The sequence below is a fragment of the Tachyglossus aculeatus genome, chromosome Y3 (assembly GCF_015852505.1).
Source record: "Tachyglossus aculeatus isolate mTacAcu1 chromosome Y3, mTacAcu1.pri, whole genome shotgun sequence".
Taxonomy (NCBI): Eukaryota; Metazoa; Chordata; class Mammalia; order Monotremata; family Tachyglossidae; genus Tachyglossus; species Tachyglossus aculeatus.
Genome location: NC_052095.1, coordinates 477,758 through 499,074, shown reverse-complemented (window position 1 = coordinate 499,074; position 21,317 = coordinate 477,758). Strand labels below are relative to the sequence as shown.

The 21,317-nt window shown below is 47.1% G+C and overlaps 2 protein-coding genes across 7 annotated transcripts in view; one reads left to right on the top strand and one right to left on the bottom strand.

Annotated features, from left to right (window-relative positions):
• Nucleotides 1–3,790, top strand: part of LOC119946736 (transcriptional repressor CTCF-like) — a 99,514-nt gene extending 95,724 nt beyond the window's left edge. For 5 of the 6 annotated variants that reach the window (XM_038768164.1, XM_038768168.1, XM_038768167.1 and 2 more), the window contains one exon: nt 2,240–3,790. In XM_038768164.1, coding sequence (XP_038624092.1) covers nt 2,240–2,421 — 182 coding nt within the window. In that variant the 3' untranslated portion in view covers nt 2,422–3,790. The remainder of the gene's footprint in view (nt 1–2,239) is intronic. The other variant, XM_038768169.1, reaches the window with a different exon arrangement.
• A 9,099-nt stretch (nt 3,791–12,889) lies between these two features.
• LOC119946731 (transcription factor jun-D-like) lies at nt 12,890–15,048 on the bottom strand. Its single transcript, XM_038768150.1, is given in 2 exon segments — nt 12,890–14,560; nt 14,563–15,048. Coding segments are annotated over 2 exon segments (1,044 nt in total). The 5' UTR covers nt 14,633–15,048; the 3' UTR covers nt 12,890–13,586.
• Between the last annotated feature and the right edge of the window lie 6,269 nt (nt 15,049–21,317).

The window sequence follows — 21,317 nt, the reverse complement described above, 5'->3', positions numbered from 1 at the left end:
GAAGTGAGGTATGAAGGGGCAAGATGATGGAGAGCTTTGAAGCCAGTAGTGAGGAGTTTTTGCTTGATATGAAGGTCGATTGGCAACCGCTGAAGATTTTTGAGGAGTGGGGTAACATGTGCAGAGCACTTCTGTAGAAACGTAATCCGGGCAGCAGAGTGAGGTACGTGCAGACTGAAGTGGGGAGAGACAGGAGGTTGGGAGATCAGAAAGATTGCTGGTGCAGTAATATAGTTGGGGTATGGTGAGGTATGGTGAGTGACTGTACTACCAAGGTAGCATTTTAGATGGGGAGGGAAGGGCGGATCTTGGCAATGTTAAGAAGGTGAGACTGGCAAGTTTTGGTGACAGATTGGATATGTGGAGTGGAGAGAGCAGAGTCAAGGATGACAAGCTGGTTGCGGGCGTGTGAGACAAGAAGGGTGGTAGTGTGCCATCCACATTGACAGGAAAGTCAGGGAGAGGACAGGGTTTGGGAAGGAAAATGAGAAACTCTGTTTTGGGTAGCTTGAGTTTGAGGTGGTGGGAGAACATCCAGGTGGAGATGTCCTGAAGGCAGGAGGAGATGCAAGCCTGGAGGGAGGGAGAGAGAACAGGGAAGAAGATGCTGATTTGAGTATCATACGCATAGAGATGATAGTTGAAGCGGTATACATCAAGCCACCTTCCAAGCCTCATTAAAATCACATTTACTCCAAGAGGCTTTGCCTAACTAAACTCTAATTTCCTCTACTGCCTCTCCCTGTTGCTGTTGTGGACAGGGAAAAGTAAGTGCCCAATAAAAAACATTGATTGACTGATTAGATATTTACACCTTCCTCATTTCCACAGCATTTATGTTCTTATCAATTATTAAATTTAATGTATGTGTCCCTGCCTGACTCAAATGTCATTTAAGGCAAGGAACATGTCTACAAACAGTGCTGTATTACAGTCTCCCAAGAGCTTAGTACAGTTATCTCTACAAGGTAAGCACTCAGTAAATTCTGTTGAGTGATTTCTTCTCCATATAACCAGCTAATCTCTGGTCATATCTCAATTTGCGTACCGCTTCAGGTGCCTAATATGACTTTCCTGCCTCCTGTCCTTTAATCTCCAATCCATCTTTCAATCCACCACCCTGATCATTTTTCTGAAGTACCTTCTGTACTCATCTCTCCACAATGCAGAAGCCTCCAGGGTTTACTAATCCCTTTCTACACCAAGCAGAACTCGTGACACTCCTCTTCAAGATACTCAGTCGTCCCTCTCTTCCCTGTATTTATTCTTCCTATTCTCCCATTACACCTCAACTCATATTCTTTATTTCTCTCATTCTTCATTATCATTCTTATCTCTTACCACCTCTTTTTTATGGTAGTTGTTAAGCCCTTACTGTATGCCAGGCACTTAACCAAGAACTGAGGTAAGTACTAGCTAATTAGGTTGGACACAATCCATGTCCCACATGAGGCTTACAGTCTTAATCCCCATTTTACAAATGAGGTAACTGCAATGCAGAGAAGTTAAGTAACTTGTCCAAAGTCACCCAGCTGACAAGTGGCAGAGCCAGAATTAGAATCCAGGTCTTTCTGATTCTTAAACTGGTGCTCCATCTACTAGGGTACGCTGTCTCTTTCTGTCACCCTCTCTCCAGCTTGAAACTCCTGACCTCTCACAATCCACAACTTTCCCCAATCCCAGAGCCTCCTAAAATCAAACCTACCTTTTTTTCAGCACTTCATCTCTACCTAAGCACTTGGGTATTCACACTCCCTGGTTACATTTATGCTTTTATCTTTATACTGGACTTATCTTTATGTCCTGCTACCTGCAAGTTATTTAAGAATTTGTCTTCCTTTTTTGGGTAGTAGACTTCTTTGTGCATACTACTAGTCCTTTTGAATGATCACTCTCTCCCTCTGCACACTAGGTGCTAAATACATTTGATTGATTTTGGTTTTGTTTTTTGTTTTTAATGGAATTTATTAAGTGCTTATTCTGTTCCAGACACTGGTTCTAATCACAGGGGTAGGTACAAGTTAATCAATTTTTGCACAGTCTGTGTCTCCATTTTATTAATGGAGGTTAAGTGATGCAAAGTGACTAACCGAAGGACATACAGCAGACATGTGGCAGATCCCCGATGGTTGAGGGGGTAAAGGGTTTGGGACAGAAGTGGAAGAAAAGGAATCTTAATTTAAATTCATCCAAGATTTAGATTTCTTTTTTTTTTCCTTATTTCCTCTTTCTCGGTAAGCCACAGCAATCATTCAAGTCGAAGACCAGAGCACTGGGGCAATTGAAAACATTATAGTTGAAGTGAAGAAAGAACCTGATGCCGAAACTGTAGAAGTGGAAGAGGAACCTCAGTCAGCTGATGTAGGAACTCCAAATGGAGATCTTACACCTGAAATGATTCTCAGTATGATGGACCGATGATGATGAAACAGCTCTGCTTACTAAGTAGAGTGGTCTTGGCAGTGTTTCCACAGTTCAGTTGTTCCTTTACTTTGTAATTGTTCTTGGCTTTGAGATATGCATCATTTTAAATTACTTTAACCAAGTATACTGGGAAATAAAACTTCAAAGATAATGTCAGAAAGTGTATTTTAATCAAATTTTGCTGTTTTATGTTAAAACATTACAAACCATACAATCATGTGTCTTTTTCAGATAGGAGTTAGAGAGGTAGCCCGTAGAAAAGAATTTACATGAACTCTGTTGTGGAAGTACAGAAATAAAAACTTTGAATCACTTCGTTTGGAAAAATCAGTCACTCCATGATTCCCTAAGTTTTATTTTCATTATAATATTCAAATGCAGGCTTTATAATTTCTTATTTTTGTTTTACTTTGATTCTCTCTGCTTTAGGATGAGCCAATTCCCATAAGTTTACAATTTGATTTCTGTCCTTAGTGCTGTGCTTCATGACAAAGCATCTGTATTGATCAAACTTGTAAATAACTTCTTTTATTTGGGTTTTTTCTTTTGTTTTTTCCACATTTTAATTTTATCCACTAAAAGGTTGGGAACAATTCAGTTTAAAAATCTCTGCATTTTAATTTTTTTCATTTTTACCAATAAATCAGTAACAGTCACACAGATGAGTAACAGTGCCCAGGTTCAAACTTGCTAAATAGCAGTAACCTTGTGGGAAATCTTCAATCCATAAGCACATGAAACTGCATTTATAACTTTCCTGATTACTTTTCAGCTATGATTTCATATCTACATCCTTTGCTCTAGTTTATATCTGTATTTTGTGTTTGATGAATCCTCTGTTAAAACAGAAAAAGTGGTTGGAAGTGGGTTATTTGATAATTGCTGATACCAATCATTGCAGACCTGAATCTAGGCCATGAAATTTTTCTAGTCAGTAATTTTTATTTAGATTTTGAAAAGGATATCAGTGTAAAATAAAAGAAAACAAATGATGCTTGTGAATGAGCAAACTCACATTAACTATATATAAGCTTTCTAGCAGAAATTCATTATTACTGTTTTCAAACCAGTTTTTCATCATGCCTAAGAGAATTATTAGTTTAGCCCTGGAATCTCAGTAGTATTGTGTGATATTTTACTTTGTTTTAGGAAACAATTATAAAAAGTAGTAATAAAATATGTAATAAGGATTTAAATATTGTAAAGGTAAATATAGTTCTGTACAGCTAATAAATATTGGATTTACATGTTCTCCTATTGGCTGCTGTATTTGAAATGATTAAATCCTTGATGCTTCTCTTAATTTGTTTGACATCTCCAGTCTACTTTAAAATTGTTCTCTATCTCCCAGGACAAGTGTTTTTCGGGTTTTGTTTTTCTGTTTTTCTGTGATTGAGGTGCTCTATTTCTTCTGAAGGCAGAGAGCAAAAAAATTCCATCATATGATTTTGATGCTGAGAAACTTGCTAAAAATGTAATTTAGGATGTTTGATGGTTTACGGAGGATCAATTACTTGCTTGCGGGTGCCCCAGAGAAATGAAGTGACTTGCCCAAGGTCACACAGCAGACAAGTGGTGGAGCCAGGATGAGAACCAATGTCCAAGACTGAACTCCTTATCTTCCCTCCCAAACCCTGCCCTCTCCCTGACTTTCCCATCTCTGTTGATGACACTACCATCCTTCCATCTCACAAGCCCGCAACCTTGGTGTCATCCTCGACTCTGCTCTCTCGTTCACCCCTCACATCCAGTCTGTCACCAAAACCTGCCGGTCTCACCTCTGCAACATCACCAAGACCCGCCCTTTCCTCTCCATCCAAACCGCTACCCTGCTGGTTCAGTCTCTCATCCTATCCTGACTGGATTACTGCATCAGCCTCTTCCCTGATCTCCCATCCTTGTCTCTCCCCACTTCAATCTACACTTCACACTGCTGCCCAGATCATCTTTGTGCAGAAACGCTCTGGGCATGTTACTCCCCACCTCAAAAATCTCCAGTGGCTACCAATCAACCTACGCATTAGGCAAAAACGCACTCTCGGCTTCAAGGTTCTCCATCACCTCGCCTCCTCCTACCTCACCTCCCTTCTTTCCTTCTCCAGCCCAGGCGGCACCCTCCACTCCTCTTCCACTAACCTCCTCACTGTGCCTCGCTCTCGCCTGTCCCGCCGTCGACCCCCTGCCCACGTCCTCCCCCTGGCAGTGGAATGCCCTCCCTGCGCATATCCACCAAGGTAGCTCTCTTCCTCCCTTCAAAGTCCTATTGAGAGCTCACCTCCTCCAGGAGGTCTTCCCAGAGTGAGCCCCCCTTGCTCCCCCCTCCTCCCCCTCCCCATACCCCCACCTTACCTCCTTCCCCTCCCCACAGCATCTGTATATATGTTTGTACATAATTATTACTCTATTTATTTTACCTGTACATGTTCATTATTCTATTTATTTTATTTTGTTAATATGTTTTGTTTTGTTGTCTGTCTCCCCCTTCTAGACTGTGAGCCCACTGTTGGGTAGGGACCGTCACTATATGTTACTCTGCACACAGTAAGCACTCAATAAATACGATTGAAGGAATGAATGAATGACCTCCTGACTCCCAGGACCATGCTGTATCCACTATGCCATACTTCTCCTTCCAAACCCAGAAGAGAATCCTGTGGCGTCTATAGTCTCAAAATGGGTAAAGGCATCTTAGCCAAACTGTATTTGAATGTAAATTTGAATGGGCCAGGTAAGAAGAAACCAAATTCTTAAGTGGAGCTGGTTTAAGAGCCGTGCTCCGAGGAGGAAACCAAGACTGACCCAGAAAAGCTGTGAGAGCAGTCTTCAAACGACCCACCTCCTTCCTGTGGAACTTCCTAGACACTTCTTGGATCCCAACAATTGCTCCTCCTCAGCTCTCCTGATAAGTACTATGTTATTTTATTCATGGACATTCAGAGACCCCAAGAACATAAACCCACACCTAAAAACACCCAGCAGCAGCACCAGTAGAGCCAACATACCAAGTTTCAAGTAAAAACAGGTAAGTCTAGTGAAAAGAGCATGGGCCTGGTAGTCAGAGGACCTGAATTCTAATTCCAGCTCTGCCATCTTCTTGTTCTTTGGCTCTGGGCAAGTACCAGCGTCTCTGGCTCCTCATCTATAAAATGAGGATAAAATACCTGTTGTCCCTCCTTTAGATGATGAGCCCCATGTGGGACAGGAACTGTGCCTAATTTTATAATTTTATCAATCCCAGTGCTGAGGCACAGTGCTTTGCACATAGACATGCATACCAAATATCACAATGATAATCACTAATGCCAGAACCACTGCCAAGGCACAGAACTTGCCCCTGAACTGTGAAGAAGCTGCTGTTTCTGTATTTTACCTCTCCTGCTCCTGAGTGCCTTCAGCCAGGCCTAGGTACACTGGGGAGTACAGTAGTGGCTGCGTGACCCCAAAGGCATCTCTGCTTAGTACAATGTTTTTTCCAAAAAGTGCTCAATAAGTATTATTGAATTAAATTTTTCATATGAACAGCAGCCACTGCCTGTTTTTATTAATCATATTTATATATTTAATAAATATATATTATGTATGAATGTACATATTTTTCATCTGTCTCATTGCCAACCCCTTGCCTATGTCCTGCCTTTGGCCTGGAATACCCTCCCTCCTCAAATCCATTACTCTTCCCCCCATTCAAAGCTTTATTGAAAACATCTCCAAGAGGCCTTCCCTAAGCCCCAATTTTCATCATCTCCCACTCCCTTCTGCATCTCCCAACTTGCTCGTTTTGCTCTTCCTCCCACTTCCAGCCCTACAGCATTTATGTATTTATCTGAAATTAAATTTATTTGTATCAATGTCTTTTTTTTACTATTGGTGTCTGTCTCTCCCCCTCTAGACTATGAGCTCATTGTGGGCAGGGAGGCACCTGTTTATTGTGGTATTGTACCTTCCCAAGCACTTAGTACAGTTCTCTGCAAACAGCACTTAATAAATATGATTGAATGAATGAATAAGCCCTTGAAGAAGACTGAAAATGAATGGTCAGAGGTAAGAGGAGAACCAGCAGAGGACAGAGCCAATGAAGCCAAAGTTGGATACTGTTTTCTAGAGAGGAGGGTAGTTGGCTATTGAAGGCAGCTGAGCGGTCAAGGAAGATTAAGGTGGAGTGGAGGCCAAGAACAAGATCATGTACCATAAGATCATTTGCGACCTTTGAGAGGGCAGTTTCTCTGGACTGAAGGGGAAGGAAGCCGGATTGCAGGGGATCTAGGAGTTAATTGGAGGAGAGGGAGTGGAGGTGGCAGAAATAAACAACTCTTAAGAAGGGTGGAAACAATAATAAAATTTGTATTTCAATCAATCAATCAATCATATTTATTGAGCACTTACTGTGTGCAGAGTACTGTACTAAGCGCTTGGGAAGTACAAGTCGGCAACACATAGAGACAGTCCCTACCCAACAGCGGGCTCACGGTCTAGAAGGGGGAGACAGAGAACAAAACCAAACATACTAACAAAATAAAATGAATAGATATGTACAAGATAAATAGAGTAATAAATATGTACAAACATATATACATATATACAGGTGCTGTGGGGAAGGGAAGGAGGAAAGATGGGGGAGATGGAGAGAGAGACGAGGGGGAGAGGAAGGAAGGGGCTCAGTCTGGAAAGGCCTCTTGGAGGAGGTGAGCTCTCAGTAGGGCCTTGAAGGGAGGAAGAGAGCTAGCTTGGCAGATGGGCAGAGGGAGGGCATTCCAGGCCCGGGGGATGACGTGGGCCGGGGGTCGATGGCGGGACAGGCGAGAACGAGGCACGGTGAGGACATCAGCGGCAGAGGAGCGGAGGGTGCAGGCTGGGCTGTAGAAGGAGAGAAGGGAGGTGAGGTAGGAGGGGGCAAGGTGATGGAGAGCCTTGAAGCTGAGGGTGAAGAGTTTCTGCCTAATGCGCAGATTGATTGGTAGCCACTGGAGGTTTCTGAGGAGGGGAGTAACATGCATGTCCAGAGCGTTTCTGGATACAGACAATCCGGGCAGCAGCATGAAGTATCGACTGAAGTGGGGAGAGACACGAGGATGGGAGATCAGAGAGAAGGCTGATGCAGTAGTCCAGACAGGATAGGATGAGAGCTTGAACGAGCAGGGTAGCGGTTTGGATGGAGAGGAAAGGGCGGATCTTGGCAATGTTGCGGAGCTGAGACCCGCAGGTTTTGGTGACAGACTGGATGTGAGGGGTGAATGAGAGAGTGGAGTCGAGGATGACACCAAGGTTGCGGGCTTGTGAGACGGGAAGGATGGCAGTGCCGTCAACAGAGATGGGAAAGTCAGGGAGAGGGCAGGGTTTGGGAGGGAAGACAAGGAGTTCAGTCTTGGACATGTTGAGTTTTAGGTGGTGGGCAGACATCCAGATGGAGATATCCTGAAGGCAGGAGGAGATGCGAGCCTGGAGGGAGGGGGAGAGAGCAGGGGCAGAGATGTAGATCTGGGTGTCATCAGCGTAGAGATGATAGTTGAAGCCGTGGGAGCAAATGAAGTCACCAAGGGAGTGAGTGCAGAACAGAAGGGGACCAAGCACTGAACCTTGGGGAACCCCCACAGTAAGAGGATGGGAGGGGGAGGAGGAGCCTGCAAAAGAGACTGGGAATGAATGACCGGAGAGATAAGAGGAGAACCAGGAGAGGACGGAGTCTGTGAAGCCAAGGTCAGATAGCATGTTGAGGAGAAGGGGGTGGTCCACAGTGTCGAAGGCAGCTGAGAGGTCGAGGAGGATTAGGATAGAGTAGGAGCCGTTGGATTTGGCAAGCAGGAGGTCATTGGTGACCTTTGAGAGGGCAGTTTCCGAGGAATGTAGGGGACGGAAGCCAGACTGGAGGGGGTCGAGGAGAGAGTTGGTGTTGAGGAATTCGAGGCAGCGCGTGTAGACAACTCATTCAAGGAGTTTGGAAAGGAATGGTAGGAGGGATATGGGGCGATAACTAGAAGGTGAGGTGGGGTCGAGAGGGTTTTTTTAGGATGGGAGAGACATGGGCATGTTTGAAGGCCGAGGGGAAGGAACCAGTGGAGAGTGAGCAGTTAAAGATGGACGTTAAGGAGGGGAGAAGGGATGGAGCGAGAGATTTCATGAGATGAGAGGGAATGGGGTCTGAGGCACAGGTGGCCGGAGTAGCACTTGAGAGGAGGGAGGAGAGCTCCTCTGAGGACACTGCTGGGAAGGATGGGAGAGTAGCAGAGAGTGTTGAGAGCCGGGGGGTTTGAGAAGATGGGGGAGTGACTTTGGGGAGGTCGGACCTGATGGATTTAATTTTGTTAATGAAGTAGGAGGCCAGATCGTTGGGGGTGAGGGAAGGAGGAGGGGGAGGAACCGGGGGCCTGAGAAGGGAGTTGAATGTACGGAAGAGCTGGTGGGGATGATGGGCATGGGTGTCAATAAGGGAGGAGAAATAGTTAAGCACTTAACTGTGTGCCACATACTGTACTAAGTGATGGTGTGGATACAGGAAATTGGGTTGGACACGGTCCCTGTCCAGCTTGGGGCTCCCAGACTGAATCCCAATTTTACTGATGAGGGCCCAGAGAAGTTAAGTGACTAGCCCAAGGTCCTTCTGACTACCAGTCCTGTACTCTAGCCACTTGGCCATGCTGCTTCTCTAGAAATGGGATGATAACTGGAGGGAGCATGAGGTCAAGGAGGGTTTTTTTAGGTTGGGAATATCTATGGTTGAAAGCAGTTGGGAAGAGGCCATTGGAAAGTGAACATTTGAGGGAAGGGAGAAGGGGAGTATTTTAAAAACGTGAGAAGGGATGGGGTCAGAAACACAGGTAGAAGGGTAAATTTAAAGAGGAGCTGAGAGCTTTCATCGAGTTACTGTAGAAAACAGTCGGAGAGGGTGGAGTAGGGGGTTGGAAGGGCGCAGGGAGATTTTAGGGATTACACCTGATTGTTTCAATTTTCTTGATGAAGTGACCAGGTCATTAGGGGAAAGAGATGGTAATAATACTAATAATGATGTTATTTGTTAAATGCTTACTATGTGCAAAGCACTGGTCTAAGCACTGGGGTAGATACAAGATAATCAGGTTGTCCCACTTGGGGCTCAGTCTTAGTCCCCATTTTATAGATGAGGTAACTGAGGCACAGAGAAGTAGTGACTTGCCCAAAGTCACACAGCTGTCAAGTGGCAGAGTCAAAATACAAACCCCTGACCTCTGACTCCAAAGCCCGGGCTCAAGGGACAGGAGGCTGAAATGGGAATGAACTAGGAAGGAGGAAGTATCATTGGGCAGGGGAGAGGCTGAATTGAAGGAGATAGGAATGAACTCATTCAATCATACTTAATGTGCACTTTCTGTGTGCAAAGTACTGTACTTTAAAGATGGGCAAGGTCAGAGAGTTGTTTGGATTTCCTCCAAGTGTTCTGCAACTCGGGTACAAGAGCAAAGAAGGCAAACTGTGGAGTGATCCAGATTTTTGGGTTAGTGGTACAAGATGTATATAGTATATATCTATAATTCTGTTTATTTATATTGATGCCTGTTTACTTATGTTGATGTCTGTCTCCCCCACTTTAGATTGTAAGCCCATTGTGGGCAAGGATTGTCTCTTTATTGCTGTATTGTACTTTCCAAACACTTAGTACGGTGCTGTGAACACAGTAAGTGCTCAATAAATACAATTGAATGAATGAATGAATGAATAGGGAACAAGGGAGCTCAGTTCAATGGAAAGGGTGGTGTTGAGTGGGTCTATTTGTGTATCAGGAGAAGGTAGTTTGGGGTATAGAGGTGAAATAGAGTAGGATGGCTGTAGAATACTAGAAGGAGTCAAAATCACAGAGGTGTCTTTGGGGGAAAAAGACATTTGCTGTGGATGGGTGAATGGGAAACAGAGTAGTTGAGGAGGTTGTGGTCCAATAGAGAAATTTCAGAACTGGTGAGGGTAGAGATTGTATAGTTAGTAGCACTTATAAAATCAAGTGTTTGGTCTTGAGGATTCACCTTTTTGCTCTTAAGGACCCAAGGGCCTGCATTTATTTCAACAGTTAATTACAAACAATCATAGTAAACAGTTATTACTGCTAACAACTTCTCCTGTATCCCTTAACTTCTCTGTCACTTGGATCTACTCAGTCTAATCAACCCAACCCTGTCTTTCCCAGCAGCCCCTTCATTCTGCTCCATCCAACCCCTTCCCATCCCTCATGCAGTCTTCCCCCTTCCCTCTCAGCACCACTCCTAAACTCTCTTTTCCGTGCCATTTCTATCTGCTCAATACCATCCAGCCCCACTCACCCCATTATTCATTCATTCAATAGTATTTATTGAGTGCTTACTGTGTGCAGGGCACTGTACTAAGCGTTTGGGATTATGCCTTCCCATCTCCAGTCCCCTATGAAACTGCTACAAATCTAAAGAAATCCAAAACTGAGGACACAGGAGTTCAATTCCCTCTGCCAAGTGTCACTCCAACAAGGTAAAGTGTTTTTTTTTAAGGTATTTGTTAATAAGCACTTACTGTTTTGCCAGGCACTGTTCCAAAGTGTGGGGTAGATATAATTGGATTGTACACAGTCATTGTCCCATATAGGATTTACAGTCAATATCCATTTTACAGATGAAGTAACTGATGCACAGAGAAGTTAAGTGACTAGCCCACAGCAGACAAGTCGTAGATCTGGGATCAGTTTCTCTGACTCTCAGCCTCTTGCTCTGTCCACTAGACCTTGCTGCTTCTCAAGCTTTCCTTCATCCTTGACTTGTGCCTGATCCCAGTCACAGCTTCTCCTGCCCATCAATAAAACCTGGTTCTCCCCAGATGACACTGTCACACCCGATGCTCTCTTCCAAAGGGACTTCATCTCCCATGCCCCCAAGACTTTGGGAATTGTGGAGGAGTTGTGTTCCTTCTCACTTTCCAATTCTGTTTTCACACCCTTCCAACACTCACTTCCTTTGAAGCCCACATCATCTGCTTCTCCACCCATTCTAGATACTAGGCACAGTCATCTACAGCCGCCCCCCGCCCCCCCACCGCAGCAAGCCCTACCCTCCAATTTTCTAAACCATTTGATCACTTTCTCTTATTCCTTGATTTCTCCATCCCTTGTTTTGTCCTGAGGAATCAATCAGCTGCAATTACAATACACTGCCCTGTTTACTGTTCATTGGAGGATTCAGAAACCCTACTCACTCTCAGTGCTTTAGTTTCCCTTCAAATAATTGCCCTTTAATATTCACACTTTCTTCTTCATATAGAAAAATGGGCAAAAATGCAATTTGTTATTTCTAGTGTTGGTTGCTTAGTTTCAAAATTAAACCAAATGAATGACAATTTAAATGGAAGTACAAGTATTAGTCATTTCTATGTAGTAAATGCATGCTGGTTCATATTTGTGATTATTTCAATAATAATATTAGGATGTAAAGAAATCCCTTTGAGCAGAATTACTTTAAACATTTGGAAAATATCTGGGAAAATTTAGCAAAATTCTTTGTGTACTGAATTCTTCCTCCTGAGTTACTCATATTAAGCTCATTATGGGCAGGGAACCTATCTCATAATTTTGTTGTATTGTACTCTCCTAAGCGCTTGGACTCAGGGCATAGTAAGCACTCACTACATACAATTGATTGATATTAGTGTACTATCTTGTCATTAATAAAAAGGGTGTTTACATTCGATAAACCACTTGAAATTAACTACATCTGGGTGGTGGTCAAATGTCATTTCTTTTTGGACAAGTATTTAGTTTAAAATTTTTTTTCTTTTATTATAAAATAATATTTGGCAGATTCGGGATTAAAGCACAGGTCCTTCTGACTCCTAGGGCCATTCTCACTTTACTACACCATGCTACTTACCCCAGGTAAATCTTCTTTCTTGTTACCATGAGGCTATTCTGAACCAAAGGACAGCATGAAAACAGCATGAAAGAAGTATAGGAAGGCTGGAGAGAGAAAACGGGTTGAATTTTGGTGTAGTTTTGGAAAAGTTGGAATGGAAGAGACCACCTTCAATGGGAAAACAATGTGAGTTTTGATTTGTTTACTCACATCTCCAGACCATCATCCTTAATCTGCTACAAATCTGAAGAAATCCAACACTGAGGGCACAGGAGTTCAATTCCCAGTAGTCAATCAATTTTTTAAGTTGACTAATTGAATAATATCACTTTAGCCAGCAACGTGATTGGTATGGCTTCATTCATCTAAACCCAATAGTAAGGCCTTCTATTGCTCGTTTTCAGCAGTTTTTCAGTCACGAGGTGTTTGCAGCTGTGCCCTAGGGAGTGCTTTGGTTCAGCAGTCCAAGCACGTGATTTGTCTTTAATAACTGCCTGTGCCTTTTTCACTTTCTCCTCTTTTCTCAAACCATGCAGAAAACAGCATCCCCAGGGCCTTGTGAAGAGGGGCATCTGAATTAATATTGGTTTATACACAATTCTTTCCCCAACCGAATAAGCTGCAGACAGAAATCGGAGCTCATGCAATAATATTTTATTGATAGAAAGGTATTTAAGTACAGTATTACATACAGGAATGTAAAGCATTTTTTTAACCGATGTTCCCAATTTTAACATAAATAGAACGCTTAAGACAAAAAAAAACCCTTAAAACTGTCACATTTCACCTTTTGCAAAAGTTCTCAGTTGGGCTGAACAAGGAAACAAAACACTTATCTTTGAGAGGGTAGAAACGAAAACATTCGGATCATCTACTGTGAACAGTTCAAAAATGGTGTGGGTGGGGGGTGAACAAAAAGGTGTATTATCAATTTCGCCAATCGCCCCTTCTTGACTGCGGGCCCTTTGCTCATTCTCTCAATTCTCTTTTTCTTATTTCCTTCAATCCTTCTTCTTCCTTCCTTGTCTAACCCTTAGCCCTCGCCTTATTCTTCGTCCCATATCTTACTTCATAGCTTGCGTCCTCCTAAACCATCCTTGCGGTACAGTTCCCAAACTCGAGGCCTAGATGAGTGAAGGTAGGAGGGATTTCTGCTCTATTCTTGGTTCGAGCCTGCTGTCCGAAAAAAAATGCATTATTCCACGAAAAAATCTGCCGTCTTCAACTGTCTTTCTAAAACTCCAAGGGAAAGGGGGTTAAAAAAAATGAGAGGTGCTGGCGGAAGATGGCGGAACAGCGGGACCTCAGTCTGTAAGCGGTCCGGGCCCCTCAGTACACAGGTACCTGGTGCTGAGGCAGCAGCTGGCAGCCGCTGCTGACATGGCTGAGCACCTTCTGCTTGAGCTGGGCTACCTGCTCCCGGAGGAGGTTGGCGGTGGACGCCAGCTCCGTGTTCTGGCTCTTGAGGCTCTTGACCTTTTCCTCCAGCCGCGAGATCCGCTCCAGCTTCCTTTTGCGGCATTTGGAGGCGGCGATACGGTTCCGCAGCCTCTTGCGCTCGGCCTTGATGCGCTCCTGCGTGTCCATGTCGATGGGGGACAGCGGGGGGCTCTCGCCGAAGCTGGGCACGTCGGGCACGATCTGGGGCTCGTCCTTGAGCGCCTGGAGCCGGGGGTGAGGCTGGGGCTGGCCCAGGCTGGGCGGGGGCGGGTAGGGCACCGTGTCGGTCGAGTAGTTCACCGTGGTGCTGCCCAGCGCGCCGGCCGCGTTGCCCGTGTAGCTGCTGAGGTTGGCGTAGACCGGCGGCTCTTGCTGCGCGAGAGAAGCGGCGGCGGGGGGCCCCGGGGTGAGGTCGACGCCGGCCCCGCCCGGCGGCTGGGCGCAGCCCCCCGCGGCTCCGGCCGGCCCGGCCCCTCCGCTTAGCTGGTTCTGTTTGTGTAAGTCCTCCAGGGCCTTGACGAAGCCTTCGGCGAACTCCTGCTCCTCCGTGGCCGTCACCTTGGGGTAGAGGAACTGGGTACTGGTCGGGGTGGTGGTGACCAGCCCGTTGGACTGGATGATGAGCCGCTCCAGCTCCGGCGAGGCCAGTTTGAGCAATCCCAGGTCCGGAGAGGTGAGCAGCCCTTCGGCGGTAGAGCAGATGGCGTTACCTCGCAAACTTTGATCCCCATGAAGTGGAGGGGGCGTAGGTTTTAGGGTGGCCACTATCCGGTCATTAAGGCTTATGGTGAGACCGTCTTTTTTCATCATGCTGCTGAGGCTGCCTTTCAGCGAAAACGCGGCAGAGGGAAACCGACGCCCCAGTAAAGCGAGCTGCTGTTGTTACTACTGTTAAGGCTGCCTAATAGATCGTCAGGGATTACGGGTGTTTCCATTCTCCTCCCCCGCAATGGCCCCAGGAAGGAGGTGGGAGGGGAAAGAGGAAGTTTGAAAAGACCGAGCGAGGAAAGGAGGAAGAGGAAGAGAAAAACAATCTTCCGAGGGAGGAGTCAGGAAAGGAAGAACAGGGAATGCTTTGTTCCCTTGTGCTTTTCTCTAGCATGACTTGAAAATTTCCCTACGACTGTGCCCTTCCAAGTGCTGTCCCCTAAAATCTACTAACCAAAACTAAGTAGATTGAGTCCTGGCAGGGCGAATTGCATGACGGGAAACACTGCTAAACTACTACATAAAATGAGACCCTGTAAACACATTTTTATGCGACTGCAGCCTCCCTTTTTCCGCATCTTAATCTCTCAGGATTGATGAGCTCATTTTACCTGCACCTTATTGGACGAAGGTGATGTATTCTTCAGAGACTTTGTTTACATAGGTCTGACCCGCCCACTTCCCCGCTTCCGGTCTCCCAGGCGACGCATCGTATATTGCACAACAGCGCGGAGATTTGTGGGCTGATGTCATAGGGGTGGGACAGTGCCTTGAAGTCACAAGCTATTTTCTGTAAACGACAGAGCTCTGACCAAATTTGGTCAGACCTATTTATGTTCACGCGAGGCATCTCGCTGCCTCATTCCAGCCTCATCCATCAATCGTACTTACTGAACATTTACTGTGTGCGAACACTCCGGTCAGAGGACCTGAGTTCCAATGTTATCTGCAGTGTGATCTTGGGCAAGTCATTTTACTTCTCTGTGTCTCGGTTTCCCCATCGGTAAAAACGGATATTAAGATTATGAGCCACAATGTGGGACAGGGACTGTGTCCAACCAGATTACCTTGTAACTGCCCCAGCGCTTAGTACAGTGCCTGACACCTAGTAAGTGCTCAACAAATACCACAGTTATTATTATTGCTAAGCACTTGGGAGAGTGCAGTACAACATAATTAGATAGACCCGTTCCCTGCCTATAACGAGTTTATAGTCTAGAGGGGGAGGCAGACGTTAATATGAATAATTTATAATGTATAATTTAAAGACATATAAATAAGTGTTATGGCCTTGGGACTGGGGCAAATATCCAGTGCCCAAATGTCACAGATCCAAAAGCATAGATAATAATAATAATGGTGGTATTTGTTAAGTGCTTACTATGTGCCAAACCCTGTTCTAAGCACTGGAATAGATACAAAGTCATCAAATTGTCCCACATGGGGCTCACAATCTTTATCTCCATTTTACAGATGAGGGAACTGAGGCTCAGAGAAGTTAAGTGACTTGCCCAAGGTCACAGCATACAAGTGGCAGAGTCAAATTAGAACCCACAACCTCTGACTCCCAAGCCCGCGCTCTATCCACTAAACCATGCTGCTTCTCTAGATGATAGATGATGCAAAATGGAAAGTGAGCCAAGGAAAAGAAGTCTTAGTCAGAGACGTTCTCTTGGAGAAGATGTGATCTTCCTCCCTGCCAATTCCCTGGAACCCCCCTTTCCCAGCGCCACCCCTTGACCCACTGCCCCTGCACAAGCCCATCGCAATCAGCTCCCATCCAACCACTTCCTGCCCCTTCTTCCTGCCTCTGCTCCATCCGTGTGATATCCCTGAGATATTGCAGCAGTTAGAGAAGATAAGATCGAGTGTATGGGAGAGGTGGGATGGAGCAGGAGGTCGGCAGAGCATTAACCCCATCCTCGAGTCCCAGCGCCACCCCTCATCCCTCTCCTCCTGTGCCTGCCCCTGCCAACTCATTCCCATCCAAACCTTCCCCATCCCTTGTGCCCTCCCCCAAAACTCTCCTCCCTCCAAAACTGCTGCCAAATGTGTCCTGTGGAACCCCTGCTCCATCATGGGGAAGCTCTCCTTCATTCTTGACCCATTCTTGTCCGCTCTTCTTCCTCTCCATCACTGAAACCTGACAACATGGTCTTCCCTGCTGCTCTCTCCAGCAGAGGCTTCTTCTCCCACTCCCCCAGACTCACTGGGAAAGAAGGAGGTATCAGCTTCCTTCTTGGGCCCCAATGCTGCTTATGTGCCATCCCTCCTCCCACTTTTCTTTCCCTTCCTTTGAAACCCATATCATCTGTCTCTGCCACACCCTCCAGATTCTTGTAGCTATCATATATCGCCCCCCTCCCAGGTCCCACCTCCAACTTCTTTAACCATTTTAACCCCGTTCCTTCTCTCTCTCTCTGCATGCCCACTGTGATCCTTGGAGACTTCAATACCCATTCATTCAGTCATATTTATTGAGCGCTTACTGTGTGCAGAGCACTGTACTAAGCATTTGGGAAGTACAAATTGGCAACATATAGAGACAGTCCCTACTCAGTAACGGGCTCACAGTATAGAAGGGGGAGACAGACACCAAAACAAAACATGTGGACAGATCAAGTTGTCTGCAGTGCTCTGCACACAGTAAGCGCTCAGTAAATACAATTGATTGAAGTTGTCAGAACTTACCCACATAGATGAACTCGGTGACACCTCTGCTGCCACCTTCTATCTCTCCTCAACTCTGCTGATCTCCTGCTGCACCCCACCTCTCCCCGCCACCGACTTAAGTATACACACTATCTCATCATCTCTAACCGCTGCACTATCTCTACCCTCACTATATCTGAAACCTCTCCATACCCAATATAACCAATCTTGATAACCAAATAGATGCTCTCAGCATCACCCTCTCTAGTCATCTCAACTTGCTCGCCCCCCACCCCTTCATCACTCTTGAACCACTATCTCACAGCCCTGATCAAGGCTCTCCATCACCTCGCCCCCTCCTACCTCACCTCCCTTCTCTCCTTCTACTGCCCAGCCCACAACCTCCGCTCCTCCACCGCTAATCTCCTCACTGTACCTCGTTCTCGCCTGTCCCGCCGTCGACCCCCGGCCCACGTCATCCCCCGGGCCTGGAATGCCCTCCCTCTGCCCCTCCGCCAAGCTAGCTCTCTTCCTCCCTTCAAGGCCCTGCTGAGAGCTCACCTCCTCCAGGAGGCCTTCCCAGACTGAGCCCCTTCCTTCCTCTCCCCCTCGTCCCCCTCTCCATCCCCCCATCTTACCTCCTTCCCTTGTATATATGTATATATGGTTGTACATATTTATTACTCTATTTATTTATTTATTTATTTATTTATTTATTTATTTTACTTGTACATTTCTATCCTATTTATTTTATTTTGTTGGTATGTTTGGTTCTGTTCTCTGTCTCCCCCTTTTAGACTGTGAGCCCACTGTTGGGTAGGGACTGTCAATCAATCAATCAATCAATCAATCGTATTTATTGAGCGCTTACTATGTGCAGAGCACTGTACTAAGCGCTTGGGAAGTACAAATTGGCATCACATAGAGACAGTCCCTACCCGATAGTGGGCTCACAGTCTAAAAGGGGGAGACAGAGAACAGAACCAAACATACCAACAAAATAAAATAAGTAGGATAGAAATGTACAAGTAAAATAAATAAATAAATAAATAAACAGAGTAATAAATATGTACAACCATATATACATATATACAGGTGCTGTGGGGAGGGGAAGGCGGTAAGGCGGGGGGAGGGAGAGGGGGACGAGGGGGGAGAGGAAAGAAGGGGCTCAATCTGGGAAGGCCTCCTGGAGGAGGTGAGCTCTCAGGAGGGCCTTGAAGGGAGGAAGAGAGCTAGCTTGGCGGATGGGCAGAGGGAGGGCATTCCAGGCCCGGGGGATGACGTGGGCCGGGGGGTCGATGGCGGGACAGGCGAGAGCGAGGTACAGTGAGGAGATTAGTGGTGGAGGAGCGGAGGGTGCGGGCTGGGCAGTAGAAGGAGAGAAGGGAGGTGAGGTAGGAGGGGGCGAGGTGATGGACAGCCTTGAAGCCCAGGGTGAGGAGTTTCTGCCTGATGCGCAGATTGATCGGTAGCCATTGGAGGTTTTTGAGGAGGGGAGTGATATGTCCAGAGCGTTTCTGGACAAAGATAATCCGGGCAGCAGCATGAAGTATGGATTGAAGTGGAGAGAGACACGAGGATGGGAGATCAGAGAGAAGGCTAGTGCAGTAGTCCAGACGGGATAGGATGAGAGCTTGAATTAGCAGGGTAGCGGTTTGGATGGAGAGGAAAGGGCGGATCTTGGCAATGTTGCGGAGCTGAGACCGGCAGGTTTTGGTGACGGCTTGGATGTGAGGGGTGAATGAGAGAGCGGAGTCGAGGATGACACCAAGGTTGCGGGCTTGTGAGACGGGAAGGATGGTAGTGCCGTCAACAGAGATGGGAAAGTCAGGGAGAGGACAAGGTTTGGGAGGGAAGACAAGGAGCTCAGTCTTCGACATGTTGAGCTTTAGGTGGCGGGCGGACATCCAGATGGAGATGTCCTGAAGGCAGGAGGAGATGCGAGCCTGGAGGGAGGGGGAGAGAGCAGGGGCAGAGATGTAGATCTGGGTGTCATCAGCGTAGAGGTGATAGTTGAAGCCGTGGGAGCGAATGAGGTCACCAAGGGAGTGAGTGTAGATTGAGAACAGAAGGGGACCAAGCACTGAACCTTGGGGAACTCCCACAGTAAGAGGATGGGAGGGGGAGGAGGAGCCTGCAAAAGAGACTGAGAAAGAACGACCGGAGAGATAAGAGGAGAACCAGGAGAGGACGGAGTCTGTGAAGCCAAGGTCAGATAACGTGTGGAGGAGAAGGGGGGTGGTCCACAGTGTCAAAGGCAGCTGAGAGGTCGAGGAGGATTAGGACAGAGTATGAGCCGTTGGATTTGGCAAGCAGGAGGTCATTGGTGACCTTTGAGAGCGCAGTTTCCGTGGAATGAAGGGGACGGAAGCCAGACTGGAGGGGGTCGAGGAGAGAGTTGTTGTTGAGGAATTCTAGGCAGCGCGTGTAGACAACTCGTTCAAGGAGTTTGGAAAGGAATGGTAGGAGGGATATGGGACGATAACTAGAAGGTGAGGTGGGGTCAAGAGAGGGTTTTTTTAGGATGGGAGAGACATGGGCATGTTTGAAGGCAGAGGGGAAGGAACCAGTGGAGAGTGAGCGGTTGAAGATGGAAGTTAAGGAGGGGAGAAGGGATGGAGCGAGAGATTTCATAAGATGAGAGGGAATGGGGTCAGAAGCACAGGTGGCCGGAGTAGCACTTGAGAGGAGGGAGGAGAGTTCCTCTGAGGATACCACTGGGAAGGATGGGAGAGTAGCAGAGAATGTTGAGAGCCGGGGGGTTGGAGAAAGGGGGGAAGAGACTTTGGGGAGGTCGGACCTGATGGATTTAATTTTGTTAATGAAGTAGGAGGCCAGATCGTTGGGGGTGAGGGAAGGAGGAGGGGGAGGAACCGGGGGCCTGAGAAGGGAGTTGAATGTACGGAAGAGCTGGCGGGGGTGATGGGCATGGGTGTCAATAAGGGAGGAGAAATAGTTTTGTCTGGCAGAAGAGAGGGCTGAGTTAAGGCAGGAAAGGATAAACTTGAAGTGAACGAGGTTGGCATGGTGTTTAGACTTTCGCCAGCAGCGTTCGGCAGCTCGAGCATAAGAGCGAAGGAGGCGGACAGTGGCAGTGATCCAGGGCTGTGGGTTAGTGGTGCGAGAGCGGCGAAGGGAAAGGGGAGCGAGCGAGTCTAGCTGAGTAGAAAGGGTAGAGTTGAGAGCAGTAATCTGATCATCAAGACTGGGTAGAGAGGAGAGGGCGGCGAGGTGGGGTGTGAGGCGTTCCGAAAGATGGGTGGGGTCCAGAGAGCGGAGATCTCTGTGAGGGAGTAATACGGATTTACAGGGGAAAGGAGTGTGAGTGAGGAGGCAGGTGAGAAGATTATGATCAGAGAGAGGGATCACAGAGTTGGTGAGGGTGGACACAGTGCAGCGGTAGGAGATGATGAGGTCGAGGGTATGACCAAGTTGGTGAGTGGGTGAGGTGGGGTGGAGGAAGAGGTTGGCAGCGTCAAGGAGAGATAGAAGGCGGGCGGCAGAGGAGTCGTTAGGGATATCCATGTGGATATTGAAGTCTCCAAGGATCAGAGTGGGCATGGAGAAGGAGAGAAGGAATGTGAGGAAGGGGTCAAAGTCGTTAAAGAAGTTGGAAGTGGGGCCCGGAGGGCGGTAGATGACGGCTACAAGAATCTGGAGGGGGTGGTAGAGGCGAATAATGTGGGCTTCAAAGGAGGGGAGGGAAAGGGAAGGGGGAGGAGGGATAGTGCGAAAGCGACATTGGGGGGCGAGAAGGAAACCGACACCTCCTCCTTTTCCAGTGAGTCTGGGGGAGTGGGAGAAGAAGAGGCCTGCACTGCAGAGAGCAGCAGAAGAGACCGTGTCGTCCGACGACAGCCATGTTTCAGTTAGGGCGAGGAGGAGTAGAGAACTGGAAAGGAAAAGGTCCAGGATGAAAGGAATCTTACTTAAAACGGAGCGGGGGGTTCCAGAGGCCACACTTGGCATCAGCTGTCGAGGGTGGGGAGGGAGGGGGAAGGGTGCGAGGGGTGGGGAGGGTTTGGATTGGGATGAGTTGGCGGGGGCCTGGGCGGGGAGAGTGGGAAGGGGGGTGGCGATGGGAAAGGAGAACTGGGATGGGGTGGGGGGCGGGGAGAAGGGGAGGAGGGGGGTCGGGAGGGAGAAGCAGAGGACCTGCGCTGGTACAGAGGAATCCTTGGTAGGGGTTGAGGGGGAGCGGTCTTGGTGGGTGAGAGGGAGGGAAACAGCTGGGTGGGAGAGGGGAAGGGGAAGGTGAGG